General features: G+C 40.6%; 1 protein-coding gene across 1 annotated transcript in view; it reads right to left on the bottom strand.

Moving 5' to 3' along the window:
- LOC131191266 (twist-related protein 2-like) overlaps nt 1-12,192 on the bottom strand; it is a 31,437-nt gene extending 19,245 nt beyond the window's left edge. Inside the window, exon 1 of the mRNA XM_058169251.1 lies at nt 11,333-12,192. Within this exon, the coding sequence (XP_058025234.1) occupies nt 11,346-11,918 (573 nt within the window). The 5' untranslated portion in view covers nt 11,919-12,192 and the 3' untranslated portion in view covers nt 11,333-11,345. The remainder of the gene's footprint in view (nt 1-11,332) is intronic.
- Nucleotides 12,193-21,528: the final 9,336 nt, after the last annotated feature.

Below are 21,528 nucleotides of genomic sequence, written 5' to 3'. Positions count from 1 at the left end.
AAGAACAGTTTTTTCCCAAATGCCATCACTCTGCTAAACAAATAATTCCCTCAACACTGTCAAACTATTTACTAAAGCTGCACTACTATTAATCTTCTCATCGTTCCCATCACCCATCTCCTTCCACTTATGACTGTAACTTTGTTGCTTATATCCTTACGATTTATACTGATATTGTTTCTTGACTGCTTAATTGTAACCTATGACTATCATTAAGTGTTGGATCATTAAGTGTTGTAAGTGTTGTACCTTGATGAAGGTATCTTTTCTTTAGTGTAGACTGACAGCATATGCATCAAGACAAATTCCTTGTGTGTCCAATCACACTTGGTCAATAAAAAATTCTATTCTATTCTATTCTAATAAGATGGAGTTACTGTTTGATTGTCAGTTCCCTGTCTGCCGCAGTAATACCTGTTGATGAGGTGACACTATTCTGAAGAAGGAAGTCTACTATTAGGGGACTCCAGAACTCGTGGCTCCTGCTGGAAGAGCAGATGGAGGGTTTGAATCAGGGAAGCCCTCACCCAGCTTCAGTTGATGTTCTACCACATTCTTATTTAAGCAGAAGGTCCTTGCTACTGTGACTAATGCCCTTGTCACTAGCGATTCAGACTAATGCAACGCTCTCTACAACTTTGCGTGATGACACTGTGGCAGCTGCAATTGGTTCAAAGCACAGTGGCCTAGGTGCTTACTATTATTTGCCAGAGAGAGCATTAATACAGTATGATCCGTACACTGGTGGCCAACAGTTTTCCAGGTGTAATTTTAAAGTGCCGGTACTAACCTATCAAACTCTACGTAGTTTGGCGCCTATATATCTGGAGGACTTCACTCTGCCAGCTCAACTAATTCAGTGCAGCCAGGAAAATTTGTGAACGGTCCCATATTTTAGAGAAGTGAGAGAGACTGAAGTTTGGTAGTGGCCCCAGCCTCAGGGACCTCCCTGTTGGTTCCTAACCCTTTGAGTGCTTCTCTACAGCAGATGAAAATAGAGCTCTTCTGGAATATCATCTTATTGGGTTATAGATTGGCTTTCTTATCTCATTAGTATTCTGTGTTGGTTAATTGGCTTGTGCATCTTTTAATTGTGTACTTTTATTGTATTTTGGTTATTTTATCTTGTGAACCACTGAGAGTCCTTCAGGTTTTTTTTTTAGTGGACTATCAATCTCCTAAACAAATATATATTCTTTCAGCTACATGCTAGTTGGGTCAAAAATATAAATAAATCTTCGGCTGACTTTTCTTTACAGGGACAATTTCCTTCCACTGAAGATTCATTACGAACCGAATTGATCCAGGAAACTGAACTCTTTGCACAACGGAGTTTTCTCTACCCCTGTGGAATTCTAAAAAACCCAAGGTGGTGGTGGCTTAATTTGAAGAGGAGATTGCAAGGATGGTCGCTTCCAGCCCTGCTGTCCTTGCAGACTGCATCTCTTTGCGTTGTGTCTCAGGTGCCGCATTTCCCCAGAGCAATATAAAGCTGGGTATAAAGCTGGCAACGTAATCAAACCAAATACAAAATGATTTTTTTTAAGGGAGGGTTTAGTTCAACCCAGAAGACATGTAATCAGAGGAGCTGCTCCAAATTTGTCTTTTATTTATTTGTGGCGAAGAGAAGAGATCAGTTTGTTTCTTGGGTGCTACGGTAATAAGATATGGAAGATAAATGCTGAAAGAGGGCTTCCGTTAGCCACTGAGCCATCCCTTCTGTTTCTTAAGAAAGTCTGCAGCCTCTCGACAAAGACAGCAGTGGCAGACTAAGAAAAACACTTAAATCTGCATTTGATCAAGGTTGCAGTTTGAGTGGTAGTGAAACCCTTGGAGATCATTATTAAAAATGGTCAGGGCCATTCATAAAGAGAGAAAATTGGATGTTTGCTGATAAATGAGGAAGCGTGCAAGAAAGGCAATTGTGGACTGAATTATGAAATGCTTTGCACAGATCCTGAATGGAAAATGGGCTGCTAAATACCCTAAGTGTAGTGAGAATGTGAAAATAAAGCTTGTGCAAATGCTTGGTAAATAGTTCAATGCGGGGAAACCACTGAGTAGGGAATAAAAACAAGGCTATCGGATTGGTTGTTTAAGAGATTTCTGCATAGTTTAAACACGCTTGGGGTGGCATTGAAGATGTGACGATTCAGGATATGAATGTGCACTTACGTGTGCATGTAGAAGATGCCATGTTGTCAGCTGCAGATTTCAATGCTTCTCGGCAAATTGTGTGATGCCATGAGGCATACGGCGCTGAAAACTAACACATCGGGGATCAAAGATGCATCGGAGAAAGGAAATTGTAAGTTCCATAAATAAGGAAAACCTAAATAGGTGAAAGGTGTCTAGTTTGGTAAAAGGTTTGCTAAAGCATGGGGAATAGGCTGAAAAAAAATTAAGATAAGCTTCATGGTGGTACGAAAGTGGAGGACAGTATGGGGGCAGTTGCAAGGAATGGATGTTTTTTGAAAGGGCCAAAAGTGGCTGCGTAAGAGTGAGTTAGAAAAAGAAGAAAGAGTTAGAAAAAGAAGAAAGAGGTGTCCATGGGTGTCCATGAGTGGGTTGGGTGGGGGAGGCATAATATCAGGAATTAACAGTGATGAATGAATTGACTACAATGGCGAGTGATTGGAAATTTCATGAGGTGCAAAAAGAAAGGAAACAAAAAGCATATTTTTTTTTAAAAAAAAAGAATGACTTTCAACTTTCTTTGGTACAGACCCTAACTCTCTTATTTTAAGGTCAACTTTTGCCTGCTTCTATAATCCCATTAATCATCAAATCCAAAAAATCAATGTTTCATTTCTTTCACGTTTACAAAAAAAATAAATAAATCCAAAAGTGGTTTCCAAGTAGAAATAAAATTGGTCTTTTCTTTAATCAAAGCTGTCCGTTTTGCCATCTCTGCCGATTCCATCACCTTCATCAGGCATTCTTCTCTTATAGAAGTTTGTAAGTTTTTTCACCTTAGTGCATACAAAAATCTTGCCGCTGATATCGTATATAAAAAACAAAGTTCCATAAGATCTTTCATTCTGTTTGACAATTAAAACAAAAACAAAAATACCTTTGGTTGCACTTGTATATTCATTTTTTAAAACTTTTTTTTCTTGCTTGTTTATCTTTTAATCTTGGGGAGGGAGGCTAAAAATCAATAAAGTTAATATAAAAAAGATTTTTTTAAAAAAAGTCGTGGATAGGTGGAGTTGACTAGTTCTTCAAAAAAAAAAGAGGTGAGAAGATTTAAGAAAAGGCAACACATGGTTCAGTGTTTCAATATAGAAGTAATGAGAGAAGGGATGTTTTCTCAAAGGACAGAAAGATAAGGAAGTAAAGTGAACGGTGTTTGTGTGAACTTGATTTAACTATGCTTTTTTCTCTTATTTCATAGCATAAATTTCCTTTGCTTATTATTTTTACTGCTTTTCTGAGATTTGCATAGCACGGTGAAAGGGAATAATATGATGAGTATATGCATGTATATATTTTATTACAAACTGTGCTTTCTGCATTAACTTGTTTTAATAACCTGTGACCCAAAATATACTGAAGTAAGTGTAAAGTGCAGAAGAACATAGTTTTTTTTTAAAAACAACAACAACAACACTAAACCTAAGGAATATGGACAGTTACTTTTACAATGCAGAGAAGGAGCAGGGCTAGAAGTTACTTCTCTAAGTAATCTATCATGTATGTAGCGTAGAAGCTATATCTGACCTTGAGGATGCATGATCTTAGGTATGAATCTATTAAGGCGTTTCCCATCTCTTTCAGCAGAATTGTTAATTTGTAACCTACTTCCTAAGCACGTGTTCTAACGAGTAAGCCTAAGCTTCCAGGATCTGGGCCTGCAAAAATCCAAAGCACCACTAGTTGGCACCAAAGGGATGTTGAAAACCATTGACTTTTTGCTGCCATCTAATGGTTGCCAGAGGTTTTGCAGCTTAGCTTTAGTGGCCGTGGAGTACCGTATGGGTCTTTCACCAGATACAGATAGAACTGTACTATTATTTTTTTTAAAAAAATCACAGAATGGGGAGCACTACACTTCTGTTTATAAAAATATCAGTACCCAGCCCCCCAACAGTTTAGCATGCATCTTAAGATTTCTCTTTTCGGACTCACTTCATATAGTAAGTGCTTTTTCAATCTGGTTTATTTAGATCGGAAGAGATTACAAAAATGCTAAGCAGTTAATTAAAAGTGAATTCAGAAACCCACTTTACTGTCACAGTGACTTATTGTGCCATAATTCGTTGTTACAGCCCGTGCCAAAATTTCTGATCCTGCCGCTGGCACTTCCAAGCAAAGCTTGGAAATCCTGGAAAAGTTTCTTTCCACAGAGAACGTGAACAATCTGAAGGTGGATTTGGGATTAAGAGTAATTTACCACAGATCAGGAAGGATTGTCTTCTTCCAGTAGTCTAATGGTCATAATAATGGGGGGGGGGGAATTCTTCATGAAATTATACTATTAAAATCATGAAATCTTGCAGGGGTGGGAGAAAAAAGGCTAGATCTATGTGTGAAAGGCATTAATTCTTATACTATTATTCATTCCTAGCTTAAAATAGGATTTTTTTTTCTTTTCGTTGTGATTTGTCCTTGCTCTTTTGAAAAAATAAGGCCCCTTTGTTGTTCTAAAAAAACCACACCAAATATATTTTTCAACCATACCACAGGCAAAACGGACAAGATGAAATCAAGGGTCTGAGTCAATCATCAATCATCTTCCTGCCTTTCTCAATAGTGGAACTTGTGCAACTATATCCTGGAACTTCATGTGCTTGGTCACTCATTGGAATGTGAGGCTTACTATCTGGTGGAGAAATGTTTTATTATCCCTGTGCTCTGTTGTAGCCTGGCAAGTAGGGTTGACTTGATGTTCAAATTCAGCTCTGCTGTCATATTTGTTGTTTTATGATTTTTTGTAAAGCTCTGTCCTGCTTTTTGTATATAGTTTTGATTTATCTGATTAACAGTTATACAACTATAATATAAAAACACGATCTAGTTGTGTAGCAAAAGAGAAATGGAAGACCGTCCCTTGCTGGCTGGATTCAAGCAAAGAGGAGAAAACTGTCTGCCTGGGATGTTTTAATTTGAGTTCCTACACTGAACATGGGGTTTGACCTGATGTCCTCAATGGTCACCTTCAATTCCAGATTTATCTGAACTGCAATTAATTCTTGGACTGACACAGGATAGCCATACATGTATATTAAGTACAGTGGACTCTAAAACGCAAATGACATGCAGTAAAATTGGAATGAAGGCATGTAGCTATGAAGGTGCTATGGATAGAGGTTGGAAGTATGCTGGACAACCGGAAATCCACCAAGGTAGCTAAGAAGACCTAAGACAACGTCTATTGAGAAGGTATCCTATGTGAGCTCCAAAACTGTGAAATAAAGCTAAATATAAGAGATGGGAGCCTGGCTGTATCCATCAGATTACAAGGTAGTCTCCTTTGATCAGAAGTGACTTTCTAGGGCTTCCAATTTATGCATTTATTTGTTAGAATTATATCCTATCTTTCCTCTAAGAACTCAAGGTGACAGATGTAGTGCTTCCTTTTGAGAATAATTGGCCGGAATTCACCCTCTGAGCTTCCATGGTTAAATCAGTATTTGAACTTGGGTCTCCCCAGTCTAGCAGCTTAACACATATTGGCTCAAGATAGGACTTTTTTTTCTTTCATAACTGACTACAAGAACATAAGACTTTCCATATACAATTTATATATGGAAAGTATTATGTTCTTGTAGTCAGGTATTTGGATAAGGATCTGGTGGATTATACAAAATGTTTTGAAAAAGAAGATAAAGTTCCTACCGCAATTTTTCTTATTGGGAATTATTACGGATTGTACAGTAATTGAGACTAAGTTGATTTTAAACTTAATAACAGCGGCAAGACTATTGATAGGACAATACTGGAAGAAAAAAGAGTTACCTACAATAGAAGAATGGCTATTGAAAGTTGCCAGTCTGGCTGAGATGGCTAAAATCGCAGCCTTTTTGAAAGACACTACAAAAGAAAAATATCTAACTGAACGGAAAAAATGGATTGAATATACGCAAAATAGATATCAGATTAAGAGATATCAGATTGCCTTTGAATGATTAGGATGTATTTATTTTTGATTTGTATGGGGGAAGTTAGGATTTGAGAAGAAGGGGAGGATTATAATTTGTGTTAGGGAAAATTTAGCGAATGATTGTTTTTTCTTTTGAACTATACCTTGTGTTTGTTCTGGGAAGTCAGGTGGGGGGAGGGAGGAGGGTGGTCTTGGAGGAAGGGGGGAGGGGATGGAGGGGAGGAGGGGGGCAAAAGGGAGGTGGAAATTTTTGTAAAAACTTTTTCAATTAAAAAAAAAGACTTTCCATATACAATTTGTGTGTTTTCCCAATGTGCATATCTTCCCCAAAAACATATGACATGTTTAGATTGGGTTTTATCCAAGCGCTATTATTTTATAAGTAACTCAAGGCAGCAAACGTAATACTCCCTATTCCTATTTTCCCCACAACAACAACCCTATGAGGTGGGTTGGGATGAGAGAGTGCGATTGGCCCAAAGTCACCCAGGTAGCTTGCATGCCTAAGGCAAGTCTAGAACTCACACTGTCAGGGTTTCTAGGTCAACACCCAAACCACTGCGCTAAACTGATGCTGATGGACAAACTCTGGAGATTCTCTGTGGGCTAAATAGGCATCTGTGTGGCAATGTAGATTAGAGAGCAATCCGCTGAAAATGTTATCTTTGAAACAACGGGCAACTGTGGGCAGACAAGGAATAATGGATGGAAACCGATCAAGGAGAGATTCAACCTGGAAATAAGGAGAAATTTTCTGACAGTGAGAACAATCAACCAATGGAACTGACGTTGCCTTCAGAAGTGGTGGGAGCTTCACCACGGGAAGCTTTCAAGAAGAGACTGGACTGCCATCTGTCAAAAACGGTGTAGGATCTCCTGCTTGATCAGGGAGTTGGACTAGATGACCTAAAAGGTTCTTTCCAACCCTGTTATTCTGTTATAAGAGCAATGCCTATTTATGCAATCAAATTTTCAGTCAAATGAAAATTTTCTAGATGCCACCTTTTGTATCAAAGATATAACAACAGAAAGAAACACTGGCAGTTCCAGAACCTTAAAAAAGTCTGGACTTTCCCTTGCCCTGAGCCTGATTAGGATATTTTCTTTTCTCTGAATATGAAAGAGAAGAAAACAACAAATGCCCTGAATAGTAATGATCACATTTCAGCTATTCTTTATTAAGAAATTATGTTTAATACATGAATTGGAGTAGGACTAAAGCCTGGGATTCACGTGCCAAATTAAATTCCTTTGGAAGCCCTGCTCTGTGTAGATGGGAATGTTAAACCCAAGCCAAGTGGAAGGCCTTGCTTGGGTACAATTCTACTTGCGTGGTATATACATATAACTAGATTAGGTTGCAGGATGACCCTTATTGTCTGAAGGACAAAATACAAGCAGCTCACATCTCTTACCTGCGTGTTAGAGGGATGTTGAACAGCAGATATTGAACAGAAGGCCACCAATTTCTACACCAGCAACACGGGGAGAATATCCCAGCTTGAGCTGCATGCAAATGCCAATTTATTACTTAATTCTGAGCCTAAAGAACTCACTTCTCTCCATTCCTTTTCCTCTTTAGCTTCCTGTGCTTTTTTCATGCATGCATGTCGTAACTTTTTTGTTTAGAAGCCTGAGACAGGGCCTGTATTCCACTTTCTTTTTATCTATCTATCTATCCATCCATCCACCCACCCACCCACCCACCCACCCATCCATCTATCCGCTTTTGATGTGCATTTCTTAAGGAGTTAAAAACACAGCATGCAAAGTGCATGAAGACAAGGGAAAAGAGTGATTCTAGAGCAAATGGTTGGTCACTGATCTATATTTGTTTTGTTTTTAGGGATTATTTTTATGGGAGGAGAGAAATGACTCGGCTTTAACCAACTTGTGGGTTGGTACCATCTTGACCCATCTAGGTGCGATAGGAGCTAAGCTAAACACATCCCGAAGGCTCAGAAAAGCGGTCCTGGGCTAGATAGCTATTTGTACCTTTTTCCTGGGGTAGCAGATTGCCCAATATACTGTATGGGAATGAGCAAAATCTGATATCGCTATTGTTCAAGAGAGCACAGAAGTGGCATCAAGAGACACTTTGAATCAAAGATTCATGGGAGAAAATAGCCATAGAGTTCAATCACGTCTTCTTTCCCGCGTTCTTCTCTACCCAAAGCAATCTTGGAGAGCAACTACTTTTGCCCTTGGCTCTAATTATTTTCTTTTACTCCCATCCTGTCCCTAATTTTGAGCCATGCATGGGCCATACACATCAAGAAGAATGTTCCAGCATGTGCCAATGTGACCTGGTGCTTTAGAAAGTGTCCTTTTGTGTGAGTTGCTATTCTCAACGGTAAGACGCCAACGGCCCTTTTAGGAAAGGCAAGGAAAAAAATAGCGTTGGGGAGGAATAATTTCAATCTTTCAGATTCCTAGTTTTGGCAAACCTGCAAAGTTTGAATTTGAAGTAAACATTTTCTCTATGCATCTTTCCAGGGGTAGGTTTTTTTTCCCCCACTATAAACTTATCTTTGTATCGATCTGCTGCGGCAAGAATTTAGCACAGCTTTTGTGTAGCATAATCAAAAAATCATATTGGTTTCTATTAAATATTAAACTTTCTGCATTTTTTTTTAAACTGGATGCTTTTTGATTTTGACTGTGGGGCAGAATCAGAACTAACCTTTTTTTTAAAAAAAGCACTGGAAGCTGCTATAGGAAATGGCAGATTTTTTAAAAAAAAAGATACAGAATGGGAAAAATATATTTTAAATTGCTTGTGAGACATTAATGGAAACTTTGTTTATTTCACATAATTTTTCCAGGAGGTTCTTCCTCCTCTCCCCAGAAAATAGTCAACCTGGGAAGATGCCTGCTTTGACTATAGAATTTGTAGTATCATTTTATGCAATTACTGTAACTTCTAGACGTGGTAAATTGGGCTTACATGCAAGTATGTATAAAACTGCAGCCTTCGTTCTTTAATGTGGAATCCTATGTGATATATTTGTTATGAAGTGGCCTCTGTATATGCCATTTACCATGTTGTGCATCCTTTTGCAATTTATCAGTGCTCATGCAGGGATACCTGCACAATTTTCAGTCTACTGGCTGTAAAATTTTTATTTGTAGCACTGAAGATTTCAGAATACGATTACGGTACCTTTCAGGATAGGCATCTCCTAGGCAGTTGAAAGGCCTGTCCTGTGGAAGCCACCTCCTTCAAAAAGGCAACTGAAAGCTAAGGTAGGTTTAAATCCTTGATTCCACAAAGAAACGGAGCAGGAATTTGTATGTTGCTTCAGGCAACAAAATGTCCTGGGACTGGCATTTCATCAGAAGCAGAAAAATGGTGAGTATTTAGGTAATCCTGATCTAAAGTCATTGACACTTCTAAGTTGTGTCAAGTTTAATCCATGTTAAAATGCTTGGGCAACCAAAACAAAAGAGTTTTAATAGTCCCTTAGATCTGTCTGTCTGTCTATGTCTATATCTAGGTTGGCGGCCCCCAGGGGAAGGGCCTTCTCTGTTGGAGCACCTACCCTCTGTAACGAACTTCCCCCTGGTTTGCGTCAATTACCTGACCTTCAGACCTTTCGCCGTGAATTGAAAACGTACTTGTTTATTCAAGCGGGACTGGCTTAATTTTTAATATCCTAATTTTTAAAATTTTTAAATTTTAATAATTTTAGCTGGTGTATTTTATTTACGGGTCAAATTTGACGGTTTTAATTTTCGGCCATTTATAGAATGCGTTATTTTAACTATGGTTTTAATTTGTATATTGTTCTGTTTTAATCTGGCTGTACACCGCCCTGAGTCCTTCGGGAGAAGGGCGGTATAAAAATCTAAATAATAAATAAATAAATAAATGTCTATGTGTAGGTCTGTGCCTACAGTATGTATTATTTGAAATGAATAACAGATCCCTCTTTGTTTACCTCAAATCAACAAGCCCCGCTATTTCTAACGCACGGTGTTTCTGGATCACAGGAAAGACTCCACTGAACCAATAGCTGCAGGAAAGCTGTTGTTTGATCAACCTGTACTCCTTATCAGTATATTGAGACAACAGTGGATTTTTCTCCCAGAAAAACAACAACAACAACGAATGGGTAAAAAGACTATACCTTTATATAAATGACATGTGAAAGATACAGTGATAGATAGTAATTTGAAGGGGACTTGGATGAATGTAGATTTCTATTTTACAAGTGAGCATTGCAGTCTTTTGTGTATGAAAATGCTGTCTAGAAAGACTACATAAACGATAAAGCGTTCAAAGGGGGACCCCTTTCAGGCCCGCTACTTTCCACTAAAAATAAGTCTAAGCAGATCAAATAAAAATGCAGGTGAGTTGGCAGAGACCTAGGAGCAAAGCTTTTCTTTTTTTCCCCTCCCCTCCCTTAGACGGTGATCAGTTTTGATGCTGTGATTCAAGAACAGTTCGGCTAAAGGACATGTTCAGATCACATCCAACCAAACCGGGCCTTTAAAAGAAACGAACAAGAAATCGATGGATATGTTCACGCTATGCAATTGTGTCATGTTCTTTCTGAAGTCATTCCCACTGAATTCAATAGGGCTTGCGTTCAAAAACATTTGCTTAGGGCTGCATGCATTGGAGCTTTGCCCAAAGGCTTAAAAATAGACATTTTCAGGCTGGAAACTCACGATAATAGCTCCTTTTGTTTGGGGGGGAGATGTCAGGGAGAGAGAGTGTTGTTTGCCTTTGGTATGGGGTCTCTATTATCCAACCTGTTGCCTTTGCCTGAGAAGAAGGTTACACTGACAGGTGATAGTGGAACAAAAGTGAAAGCAGAGTCTCTAGAGATAACACTTTCGGTGCTCTCTTTTAAAAAAAACAAAAAAACAAAACCCCAATTGCCTGTCTATTGCAGCCCAACGTCGCCAGGATCTCAAGTCAATCTGGAGATCAGGTCTTTGGACCTCGAAACACTTATTCCCTAAATCCAGCCGTGGGGCAGTTGGCTGAGTTGTTCCCTGGTGATGGAAAGACACTCTGCACATGGTCAAAGTTGCTCTCTCTTTTTTTGGGTGGGGGGGCTGTTAAACGGTCAAGTGCTACGTTCCCAATTCTGAAACCAAAAAGAGGCGCTTTGTCCTCTCCCACCACTGGGTTTCTTCTCCAGGGGAGTTGTAATGCTGGCAGAGGACAAGAGGCAGCTGGGGGGAGGAAAGAGTGGGGCGCAAGAGGGAACATACCTGTTGCTGGACCTCAGTGGGATGCCGACATGGACCAGGCCCCTTCCATCCTCCAAACAGAGAAGGCGTAGCTGAGCCTCTCATGGGCCAGGTAGTTGCAGCTGGAGATCTTGTGGTCAAGCTCGTCACTCTGCAGGACCTGGTAAAGGAAGTCGATGTAGCGGGCAGCCAGCTTGAGGGTCTGGATCTTGCTGAGTTTGTCCGAAGGCAGGGTGGGGATGATCTTGCGCAGCTCAGCAAAGGCGTCGTTGAGTGACTGGGTGCGCTGACGCTCCCGCACATTGGCGATTACCCGCTGTGTGTGCATGTCCTCAAAAGTCTGGGACACGGGGCTGCGCTTGCTGCGCTTCCCCTGTGGCAAAGGGCTGCTGCTGTACTCTGGAGGGGCTGAAGTCAAAGGTTTACCCAGCTGGCTCCTCTTCCGAAGACTCTTCTTGGGCATCTTCTCACTCTCCTCCTCGCTGGTTCCCAGGCTGCCCTCCGGTGAGTCTGGGCACATGCTCTCCTCTTTCATCCTCTCCACGTCGGCCTCCCTTTCCCTTCCGAGCACAGGATGAGGAGCTGGACCTTGCAGGCCACAGTGCATAGAAGCCAACCAGGTTGAGCAAACTCCAGGACGAGGATCCCCAAGAGCTGAGATTTGGAAGACTTCAAATGGTTTTTTTTGTGTGTGGCTCCAACCTTCGCTGATCTGCTTATTCACCTTCCTTTCCCCCCTCCTTTAGGGCTTAAAGAGAGGAGGGACATTGTTAAAAGTCTCTTAAAGCCCTTTACGGATAGGGTAGGGAGTTTGAGGGGAGGGGCTGTGTGCAGACCAATACAACCGTGCACAATAATGCAAACATCAAGGGAGCTTATGGGTTCCAGATTGCCTTCTCTTCTTTTTTTTTTCCTCGGCATTCTCTCTTCTCCAAAACCCACCCACCCCCCTCCTTCAACTCTGAGACACAGATGCTCCAACCGGCCGCCTGGATGCCAGAGGTCATTCCCTTCATCGGTTGTAATTGACAGGGAACTGCCGGCCTGACACCCCCACCCCACCCCACCTCACCCCACCCCACCCGCAACTCTGCCCTGAAAATTGCAGAGTAGCTCTCTTCCTTCAAGGCTGATCCGTAGTCAACGGTGCCATCTCCACTTCTGGGTAGGCTGCCTGCCTGCTTGTTGCTTCGAAGAAGTTCTCTCTTTGGACTCTTGGAGAATTCAGCGCTCTCTCTCTCTCTCTCAAGTGAGCTGACCTCCGTTTGAGAAGCTGTGTCTCAGCATTTGAGTTAAACAGAAGGCTTTTCAAAATGGGCTCAGCTTAAATGGAAGAAATGCAGGGGTTGTTTTTTTTTGGCCCTGACCCTTTGTGCCCGTTTGCTATTACTGTATAGCACTTGCTTGCTTGCTTGCTCCCTACTCTAGGCAGGAGAAGCATGTGATAACCATATGCAGGTAGTCCTTGACTTACAACCCTTCGATTAGTGACTGTTCAAAGTTACAACGGCACTAAAAAGCGACTGATAGCTAGTCCTCACACTTGCAACCGTCGCAGCATTCCCCATGGTCCCGTGATCGAAATTTGGGTTCTTGGCAACCGGCATTACAACGGTTGTAGTGTCCTGGGGTCATCTGATTACCATTTGCAACCTTCCCAGCTGGCTTCCAACAAGCAAAGTCAATGGGGGAAGCCGGAGCCCCCAACCATTCAGGCACCAGGGACCGATTCCATGAAGGGAGGCTTTTCCGTGGTCCGGAGGGGCCGTAGTTTTGCGTGCTGCCTGCATCCTGTGGATGGGGCTTGGCTTGTTTGTGTGGACCGGTTTGTGGCATGCCGTGAACTGGTGCTGGTCCACAGACCGAGGCTTGGGAACCTCTGCACTAAACAACTGCATGATTCACTTATGATTCAGTTATGATTCACAACTTTTTTTTATTATGGTAAGCCCCATAGGGAGATCAGTGGCTAATAAAGTTAACAAATAAATAAAAATAAATAAACAAATGCCATGATTTGTTTAACGATCATGGCAAAAAAAAAGGCTGAAAACTGGGCATGACTCACTCAACAAGTGCCTTGCTTAAGAACAGAAATTCTGGTTTTAATTGTAGTCATAAGACTATCTGTAGCGCAGTCCCCTGTGGTTACTTTAAAGTAAGCTCACTGAATTCAATAGGACTTACAAGTAATATATATAACCTAATAGACTTAACAAGTTAATGTTTTAGGCCAGGGGTCTTCAACCTTGGCAACTTTAAGCCTGGAGGACTTCAACTCCCAGAATTCCTCAGCCAGCTTAAAGTTGCCAAGGTTGGAGACCTCTGTTTTAGGCTGTGTGAGCCTTGCTTTTGAGGAGTCTTCCTCAGGCTTCCCTTCCCTTCTAATGCATAGACAGTATGGCCAAAAGCCCAGTTAATTATGGGATATGTAGTTCAAAACATTGGGAAGGCACATAGCTGGGGATGGATGGTGATTTTAGCTATGTTTTGTATAGTTATTAGAATCATCTGTTTTAAAAACTAACTTTTAAAATAACTTTTTTTGGTGGGGGGGAAAGAACGATAGGATCACACAATCTATAATATGCAAGGCAGCTAGGTTGAAGATTGGGGCATATGTGCAAATATATTTTCTGCTTCCAAGAAGAAGAAAATGAAGAAGTAGTCCCAATAAATCCAATCAAAGCCAAATTGCCACAATATCTTCCTTTGCAGCTTTTCTTCCCAAGACTGAGAGGTGGGCAGCAAAATCAATGTGTTGCCCAAGAAAAGAGTTTCTAAGCATCCATAGAAAGAAGGACTCACTGGAGAAGAGCCTAATGCTGGGAAAGATTGAGGGCAAAAGAAGAATGGGACGACAAAGAACGAGGTGGCTGGATGGAGTCACTGAAGCAGTAGGCATGAGTTTAAATGGACTCCAGAGGATGGTAGAGGACAGGAAGGCCTGGAGGAATGTTGTCCATAGGGTCACGATGGGTTGGACACGACTTCGCAACTAACAACAACAACCCAAGAAAAAGAGTTTCTATGCATCCATAGAAATTTTATATAACCCAGGAGGCTTGGATCTTGCCTGGCCAGGAGATATCAAAACTGTCTTGCCCCTCTGCCTGCCAATTTATCTGCCTTTTCTTTCGCACCCAATGGGGCAAGGCAAAGCAAGACAAGGCGGGACAAGGCTGGTAGGGATTTCTCACTGCCTGCTGGCTTGACGAAGGCAGGCGACTTGCCAGTACAAGGGATGAACAGCAACAGGCGATCTAAAAGTTGAGAGGGAAAAAAGGATTTTTAAGGTTAAGGTTGTCGGCAACCTTGAATGGCATCTCTAATGCCCTTTCCTTCCAGTCATACTGCACAGGGATTCTTATTTTTTTACAAAACCCAACACAGACTGTATTGAGGAAGGTAATGTTTTCAAAGCCTTCTTCTTCTTCTTGTGCCACATCTGTCATTGGACAATGGAGATCATGTTGACGATCCTATTTTTATCAACAGCCGCACGAAAAAGTGCTGTCGAGTTTTGTCCAAACCAGTCCCTTAGATTTTGAAGCCATGATGTTCTTCTTCTGCCTGGACCTCATTTGCCTCCAATCTTTCATTGGAAGATTAAGTGAAGTTTGCCATATTTTTCTGGGTGTCGCATCACATATCCAAAATAGTCTAACTTTCGCTTTTTTTATGGTTTTGATGTTTCCCCTTGGCTTTCCCAGGTGGCTTTCAAAGCCTACGCTGAGAAAATAATCACAAAGGACGTTGCATGTATTTGAATAAGAAAAGAAAACGAAAACTGAGTCTGTGAAGGAGACATTTCTGCCGAAAGTCACAGATTGTAGATGATGCTGAACTGGGAGATAGGGAAATTAGCAAAAAGAAAAGAGATGAAGATCTTCATTATTATTTTTTACCTCTCAAGATAAAGAAGACTCCATTAATAATGCAGCCAATAAAATGAGCTAGATTTATACAGAGTGACAAATCTTTACAGCACTGAGCTCCTTGCTGTCAGCCATCAAACCTTAATGCTAGCCCCGAATAGTTCCCCAAAACCATTAAGGTAAAACTGTCACCTCTCACCTTCTACCACTACCACCCCCATTTTCACCCACCCACCCCCGTAAATATATTTGGCTGAGCGCCAAAGAATTGAGGCCTTTAAACTCTGCTGCTGGAGAAGACTCCTAAGAATCCCTTGGACTGCAAGGCAAACAAACAAGTCAGTCCTAGAGGAGATCAACCCTGACTGCTCTTTAGAAGGCCTGAAGATCCTGAAGATGAAACTGAAATACTTTGGCTACCTAATGAGAAGGAAGGACTCCCTGGAGAAGAGCCTAATGCTGGGAAAAATTGAGGGCAAAAGAAGAAGGGGAAGACAGAGAATGAGGTAGCTGGATAGAGTCACTGAAGCAGTAGGCATGAGTTTAAATGGACTCCAGAGGATGGTAGAGGACAGGAAGGCCTGGAGGAATGTTGTCCATGGGGTCGCGATGGGTCGGACACGACTTCGCAACTAACAACAACAACAACAAAATATATTTATTATACTTTACTGTAAGGGCAAGTTCTTCATGGAGCTGATGGTTGTGGGCCTTGTACATCTGTAACAGTAATTGGGTAGTCTTTAAAGTATCACAAGGAAATAAGAGCCAATGTCCCGTCCACACACCATTCCCCCTGCCGAGAGAGCGTGCTCAGATGCTGCTGTGGAGTTTGGAAGGCTGACCCCCCAGCAGGAGGAAAGGTTATGCCAGTGGAGAAGCAAAGCAAAGCAAAATTCTTTGCAGGTTTCTGCAGCCACAGTTGAGTTTCCCCTGTTCAAATCCACTCAGAATTGAACTGGTCTATAATTGAACTGGTGCATAGGAGCACCAGCGTGCCTGCCGTCCCTGTCCTAATGCTCCCTTTAATTGTATTCACTTCATGTATTCAATTCATGCTTATACTTATATATATCATCTAATATGTACGCGACAAAATAAATAAGTAAATAAATTTACACTTTGGGTCTCCAGTCATGGATGGTAACAATATGATTCCCAAGGCTTTCTTTGGCACCTGCCAAGCAACCTGTCTGATTTATTATATTTTTTTAAAATAGAGATGAGAGCTAAAAGGTAAGTATACGGCAATGGGCCTGCCTCAAGTCCGTCTTGCATTTGCATTGAAGTCCGTGTCAATCTCAGAGTTTTTTTACAAGCACAAAATGGCAGGCTTTGCCTCTTGATTTGCAACAGTGGCAAATATCAGTAGCTCAGGTGTAGGATGAAGGGTGGAAGTTCATTCTCCAAGTTTGTGGGTCAGTTTCCGAACATTTTGCTACCAGGCTAGGTGACATTTTCAGAGAAATTTAGGAAACGTCAGTGTTGGTGTTCTAAATTCTGCTGAAGACCTAGTCTGGTAAAGAAACATTCGGAAACCGACCCACAAGCCCGGAGAACAAACCTTCAAGCTTTGCCTCTTGGTATATAAGCAATCCTTGCGGCAAACTCCAAATGTGCTCATTGGCTCAAAAAGGTTGTGGATCCTCTATTCAAAGAATCCCACCGTTCCTCTTGATTTGCTGCAGCAAATCTTCAAAAGATGAAGGAGGATTGGCCTGTGAACAGAGCCAGAATACCCCTTCAAAAGGATATTCTGGCTCTGTTCACAGGCCAGCCATATTTGCATTCAGCAGATATCTTGCTTCCTGAAACCATCAGCCTTAACTTTGAAAGAAATGATGAAAAACAGACATCCAGTCCTCGTGGTTTCTGCATAATCCATATTGCTTGGTTGCATGGGTGTGCATGAGTGTGTCAAGGAGAGGCAAATGACAAAGTAGAATTGTGGTGCCAGCTCTGCCTCCTTTTCTACATGATAAAATGGTTGGATTCTACGGACAACTCTGTGTACATTGTTTAAAGCCAAGAAAGTACCGTTTTCAACTTAGGAACACGCCTCTCATTTTGTTGCTTTCTCCATTTCCCCCCTTTCCTTTGTTTATTAATAAATATGCATTGGGGGGGGATCTATTAACATATAATGTTGATAGAAGAGATTGACTCTCTCTCTTCCTGAGAGAGAGAAAGAGAGAGAGGGAGAGATAAAGAGAAGAGGGAGAGATAAAGAGAGAGAGGGAGAGAGAGGGAGAGGGAGAGGGAGAAAGAGCAAGACAGAGAAAGAAAGAGAAAGCGAGGGAGAGAGAGAAAGAGAGGGCGGGAGAGAAAGAGAAAGAGAGAAGGAGAGAGAGAAAGAGAGAGAAAGAAAGCGGGAGAGAGAGAAAGAGAAAGAGAGAGAAACAAAGAGAGAGAGGAAGAGAGAGAAAGAGAGAGAGAGAGAAAGAGAAAGAGGGAGAGAGAGAAAGAGAGAGGGAGGGAGGGAGGGAGAGAGAGACGGAGACAGATATTGAACTATGTCCAGAAATCGAAATTTATTACAGCTAATGTCCATTTATCTAGAAAATAATATTCCATCTTAATAGATGTTATTATTTCATTTGATATGCCGGCATTTCAGAGTAGGTAAGGTTGAGTTATGAAAAATACCATAAAGGTTTCTTGCTCTGGGTTAATTTCAGAAAAAGGAAGATATCCTGCATGTAAACATAAATCACTTCTTGGGTCCAACAGCAGCATGAAGAATGTTAATACCAGATTTGCTTGGCTCACCTGATTCTCTCAATCGGATCTTATAAAATCAAATGATTTCAAGTCGTTGTTACCGCTTCCTCCACAATGTGGAGGGGACCAATGGTGCTTAATCTTATCTTATATTTATATTATTAAATAGAGGGTCAACCTATTCTCCAAAGCACCTTGAAGGCAGGACAAGAAGCAATGGATGAAAACTAATCAAGGAGAGAAGCAAACCTAGAACTAAGGAGAAATTTCCTGACAGTGAGAAAAATTAATGAATGGAATGACTTGCCTCCAGAAGTTGTGGTTTCGCCAATACTGGAGATTTTAAAGAAGCGATTGGGCAACTATTTGTCAGAAATGGTATAGGATTTCCTGATTGAGCAGGGGGTTGGACTAGAAGACCTTCAAGGTCCCTTCTAACTGTTATTCTGTTATACTATCTCTGATTTGCAAGCAACCCAGGGGGACTTGCGCTTGACCCAAAAAAGTTTTTGGCATGAACATTCTTCTTTCTAACACTAGAAAAAAGGAGAGCAGATTTAGCCTTTCCATCATCTCCAATGGATTCAAGAGCAACTTTCATCAACTCTTAGATGTTTTAAATTAGAAATCTGAGTACCGAGTAGCATGTTAATATTTAGTGGATGCAGATTGGGAAGATTGGATTAGAGAGTCAGATTGGGAAGGCTTTCCTAGAATGCCATAAACTGCACGGTATAGGTAAGTCCAATTACAATATTCCAACCTGTTTGCTCTCTAGATGAGTGAACTTCCATTCTCAGCGTTCCTCTGCTGGCATCGTCATTGTTTATTATTCAGAAATCCACGCACATCTGGGAATTGAAGCCCCTCCCTATGTTGAAGGCTTACAGTTTAATTTAATATTCTAAAAGCTTTACCAATAAGCAGGTTTTGGAACAATAGCATTTTTGACAATATTCCCCCTCTTTAATACCGCTTCAGTTTTGGGGAAATTTCAGGTACACAGGATTATAATTTGGTCAAAACTTGGTGGGGGAATTGGAAGTTGGGGAAAATGGATTTCATTTAAGATCCCCCCCCCCAAAAAAAATCAGTTTGAGGCAATTCACCTCATGGACTTGATCTTGGTAGGATATTTGTTTCATCAGATTTCCTCTTATTCAGATATTTGCCACACAGATATGCTTTGAACCTGGTATACAAGGAGTATTTCCCAAGCATTTGGTGCAGCCATCAAACTCTCCCCGAATTCCATTTCCTGCTGACTTTTAATATTTCTTGTGACAAACGGAGAGAATTATTAAACATGTGGGGAACAGCCTTGATAAAGTTTTTAAATTTCATTTAATTAACTGCTAATTATATTAAATTAACCATTTTGATTGGTTTAATGTTAAAATAAAATCAAGCTACGTTTTTCTTCTTGTTCCGACCACATTGCTAAGGTTTTCCCTACTTTTAGAACACAGCCCTTGATCTGAAAAAAAATTGTGCACCCCTCTTTAAAAAAACAATCTCCTCCCAACGCAGAATTGGACTCAATATGAATGATACATTTTTTTCACCTTTAGCCTTTAGATTCTTGCGTTCACTGATATTTAATATTTAAATATTAAGACCCAAGTCCCTCTAATTTTATAGCTGTATAAATCTAATACTTTATTAACTATTTATTATTTTATAACAATCAGTTAATAATTCTAATTTGCAAAGAACAAAACCATCCTTTGAGCTACATTTTTAATATTTTTAATTTGCGGGAGATGCCATCAATTAATTGTAGAGCCAAGAGGATGCAAAGCTAAATATCTTGAATGTAAAAGAGCCTGATCCTGAGTTAAGGATAGAATTAGAACTAAGAGCAACCTTATTTATTTCTACAAGGACTTCCTCTCTACTACAGGCATGTGCAGATTTGTTTTAGGCACCACTGTTGCCTTCTCTTGAGTTGACAAATTATAGCAACCAAGGCTAGGGAAGAAATTTGTACTGCCTCGAATATTTCCAATATAGAGAAGAAGAAGAAAGACGTCCATAAATTGTACACATTTAGGGAAAAATACATAAACATTTTGTTGCATTGCAAGATAATTTGCCCCATCCCTTTCTGTATAGATGCCAAAATTTTAAAGGTTTTAGTAGCCCTTAACTTAGCTGGGACATTTTAATAAATTTATAAAGGACATAAACTTGAAACTGTTGAATTCTTTTTAAGAACATTTTCCATTGATCCAAAACCCTTTTTATACAGCAAGTGAAAAAAAATCACTTAATTTTCTTCTCCTCACATGTCATAAGGAAACATTGCTTCCTCTGGAAGTTTTTTGTTTTTTTGCGGCTATCATTTATGCATTTATTTATTGGAATTATAAAAAAAACCTGTTTGAAAATGCCATTATGAAATGTCTGCCCGCGCTGGGAATTTTCTGAGCATTCGCAGAAACCTAGCAAGAATCTTCATCTGTAAAATATATCTGTTTCAACAGATCTCAGCGGGCGGGATGGATTAGAATTATAAAACATTTCAGACAGCTGGATGAGCAATAGTTGGGTAATATCAGGAATTTTTGAGTTGGGCTGCTCTCCCTTAAATTGCTTGGTTACAACAGCGGAGTTGGCAATCAGGTTAATTAACTAATTCCCAAAAAAATGAGCAGTGACTTGAATAATGGAAGGGAAGAGAGAGAGAGGCAGAGCAAAGCCAGGACTTTCCATAAGTTCCCGCTTTGATGAGAATCAATTTTTCATCCTCCCCAGTTTGTTAACGTCCCCCAAAGGACCATGAAATGCATTGTTTTTGTCTTGCTTCAAAGCTCCAAAATATATTTCCCATCATTCTCTCTTCTGGGTCGGCTCTTCTGTTCCTTTTACCTCTCCTGATGGAACATTACCAGCTTACACCCAAACCTGGCAGCTGGTTTGTTTCAGCCAAGTTCTTTGAGAGCCGAGGGGATCATAATTGTCTCAATATATCACTTGCGACCACAGTTCTTTCTGCCAATGAGAGAAAGGGTAGAAAGCAGTCAGGGTAGTTCGGTGATATGCATCTTTCCTCCTCATCTCTGCCAATGAAGTGTTTTACACCTTGGCCAGAATATCCCACAAATGCTTTTCCATTTTCTGCCAGTAAAAATGCAAAAATAATAAGTGGAACCGCTTACAGTTGGATGTCTAAAATGCTTGTCTTGCTCTGAACTGCTCTGAGAGGAACGGGAGGATGAATTCCTGCCCATTATGGTCAATAAACTTTCCATATGGTGTGATAGGGCTGTCACAACCCTATCACAACACAAAAGTCAGTAAAGAGTTGAAGCTTTCTTCAAGCTTAAGGAGAGGATCGCGGTGACTATTATTCAGTTCAATTGCTCACTTTTAATGCAAACGTTTTAACCTCCCGGTTTGTCTATCGTAATTGCATGGCTTTTAACTTTGATTTGATTTGCAGCTGACAAAATTATATTGATTTGTCTGTCTACAGTACCTGTTTTCAATCAAGTTACAGATTTGGGGAAGTCAGAACAACCAGTAAGACCAATCAATCGATGGTTTAGTCAGGATCAGAATATTTATTGGGTTTTTTTTCTTTCATATACACAATAGAGCAGGGAAATTTCTAGA

The sequence above is a fragment of the Ahaetulla prasina genome, chromosome 2, assembly GCF_028640845.1.
Source record: "Ahaetulla prasina isolate Xishuangbanna chromosome 2, ASM2864084v1, whole genome shotgun sequence".
Classification (NCBI taxonomy): domain Eukaryota; kingdom Metazoa; phylum Chordata; class Lepidosauria; order Squamata; family Colubridae; genus Ahaetulla; species Ahaetulla prasina.
The sequence above is the reverse complement of the archived record's forward strand: the minus strand, read 5'-3'. Positions and strand labels throughout refer to the sequence as shown.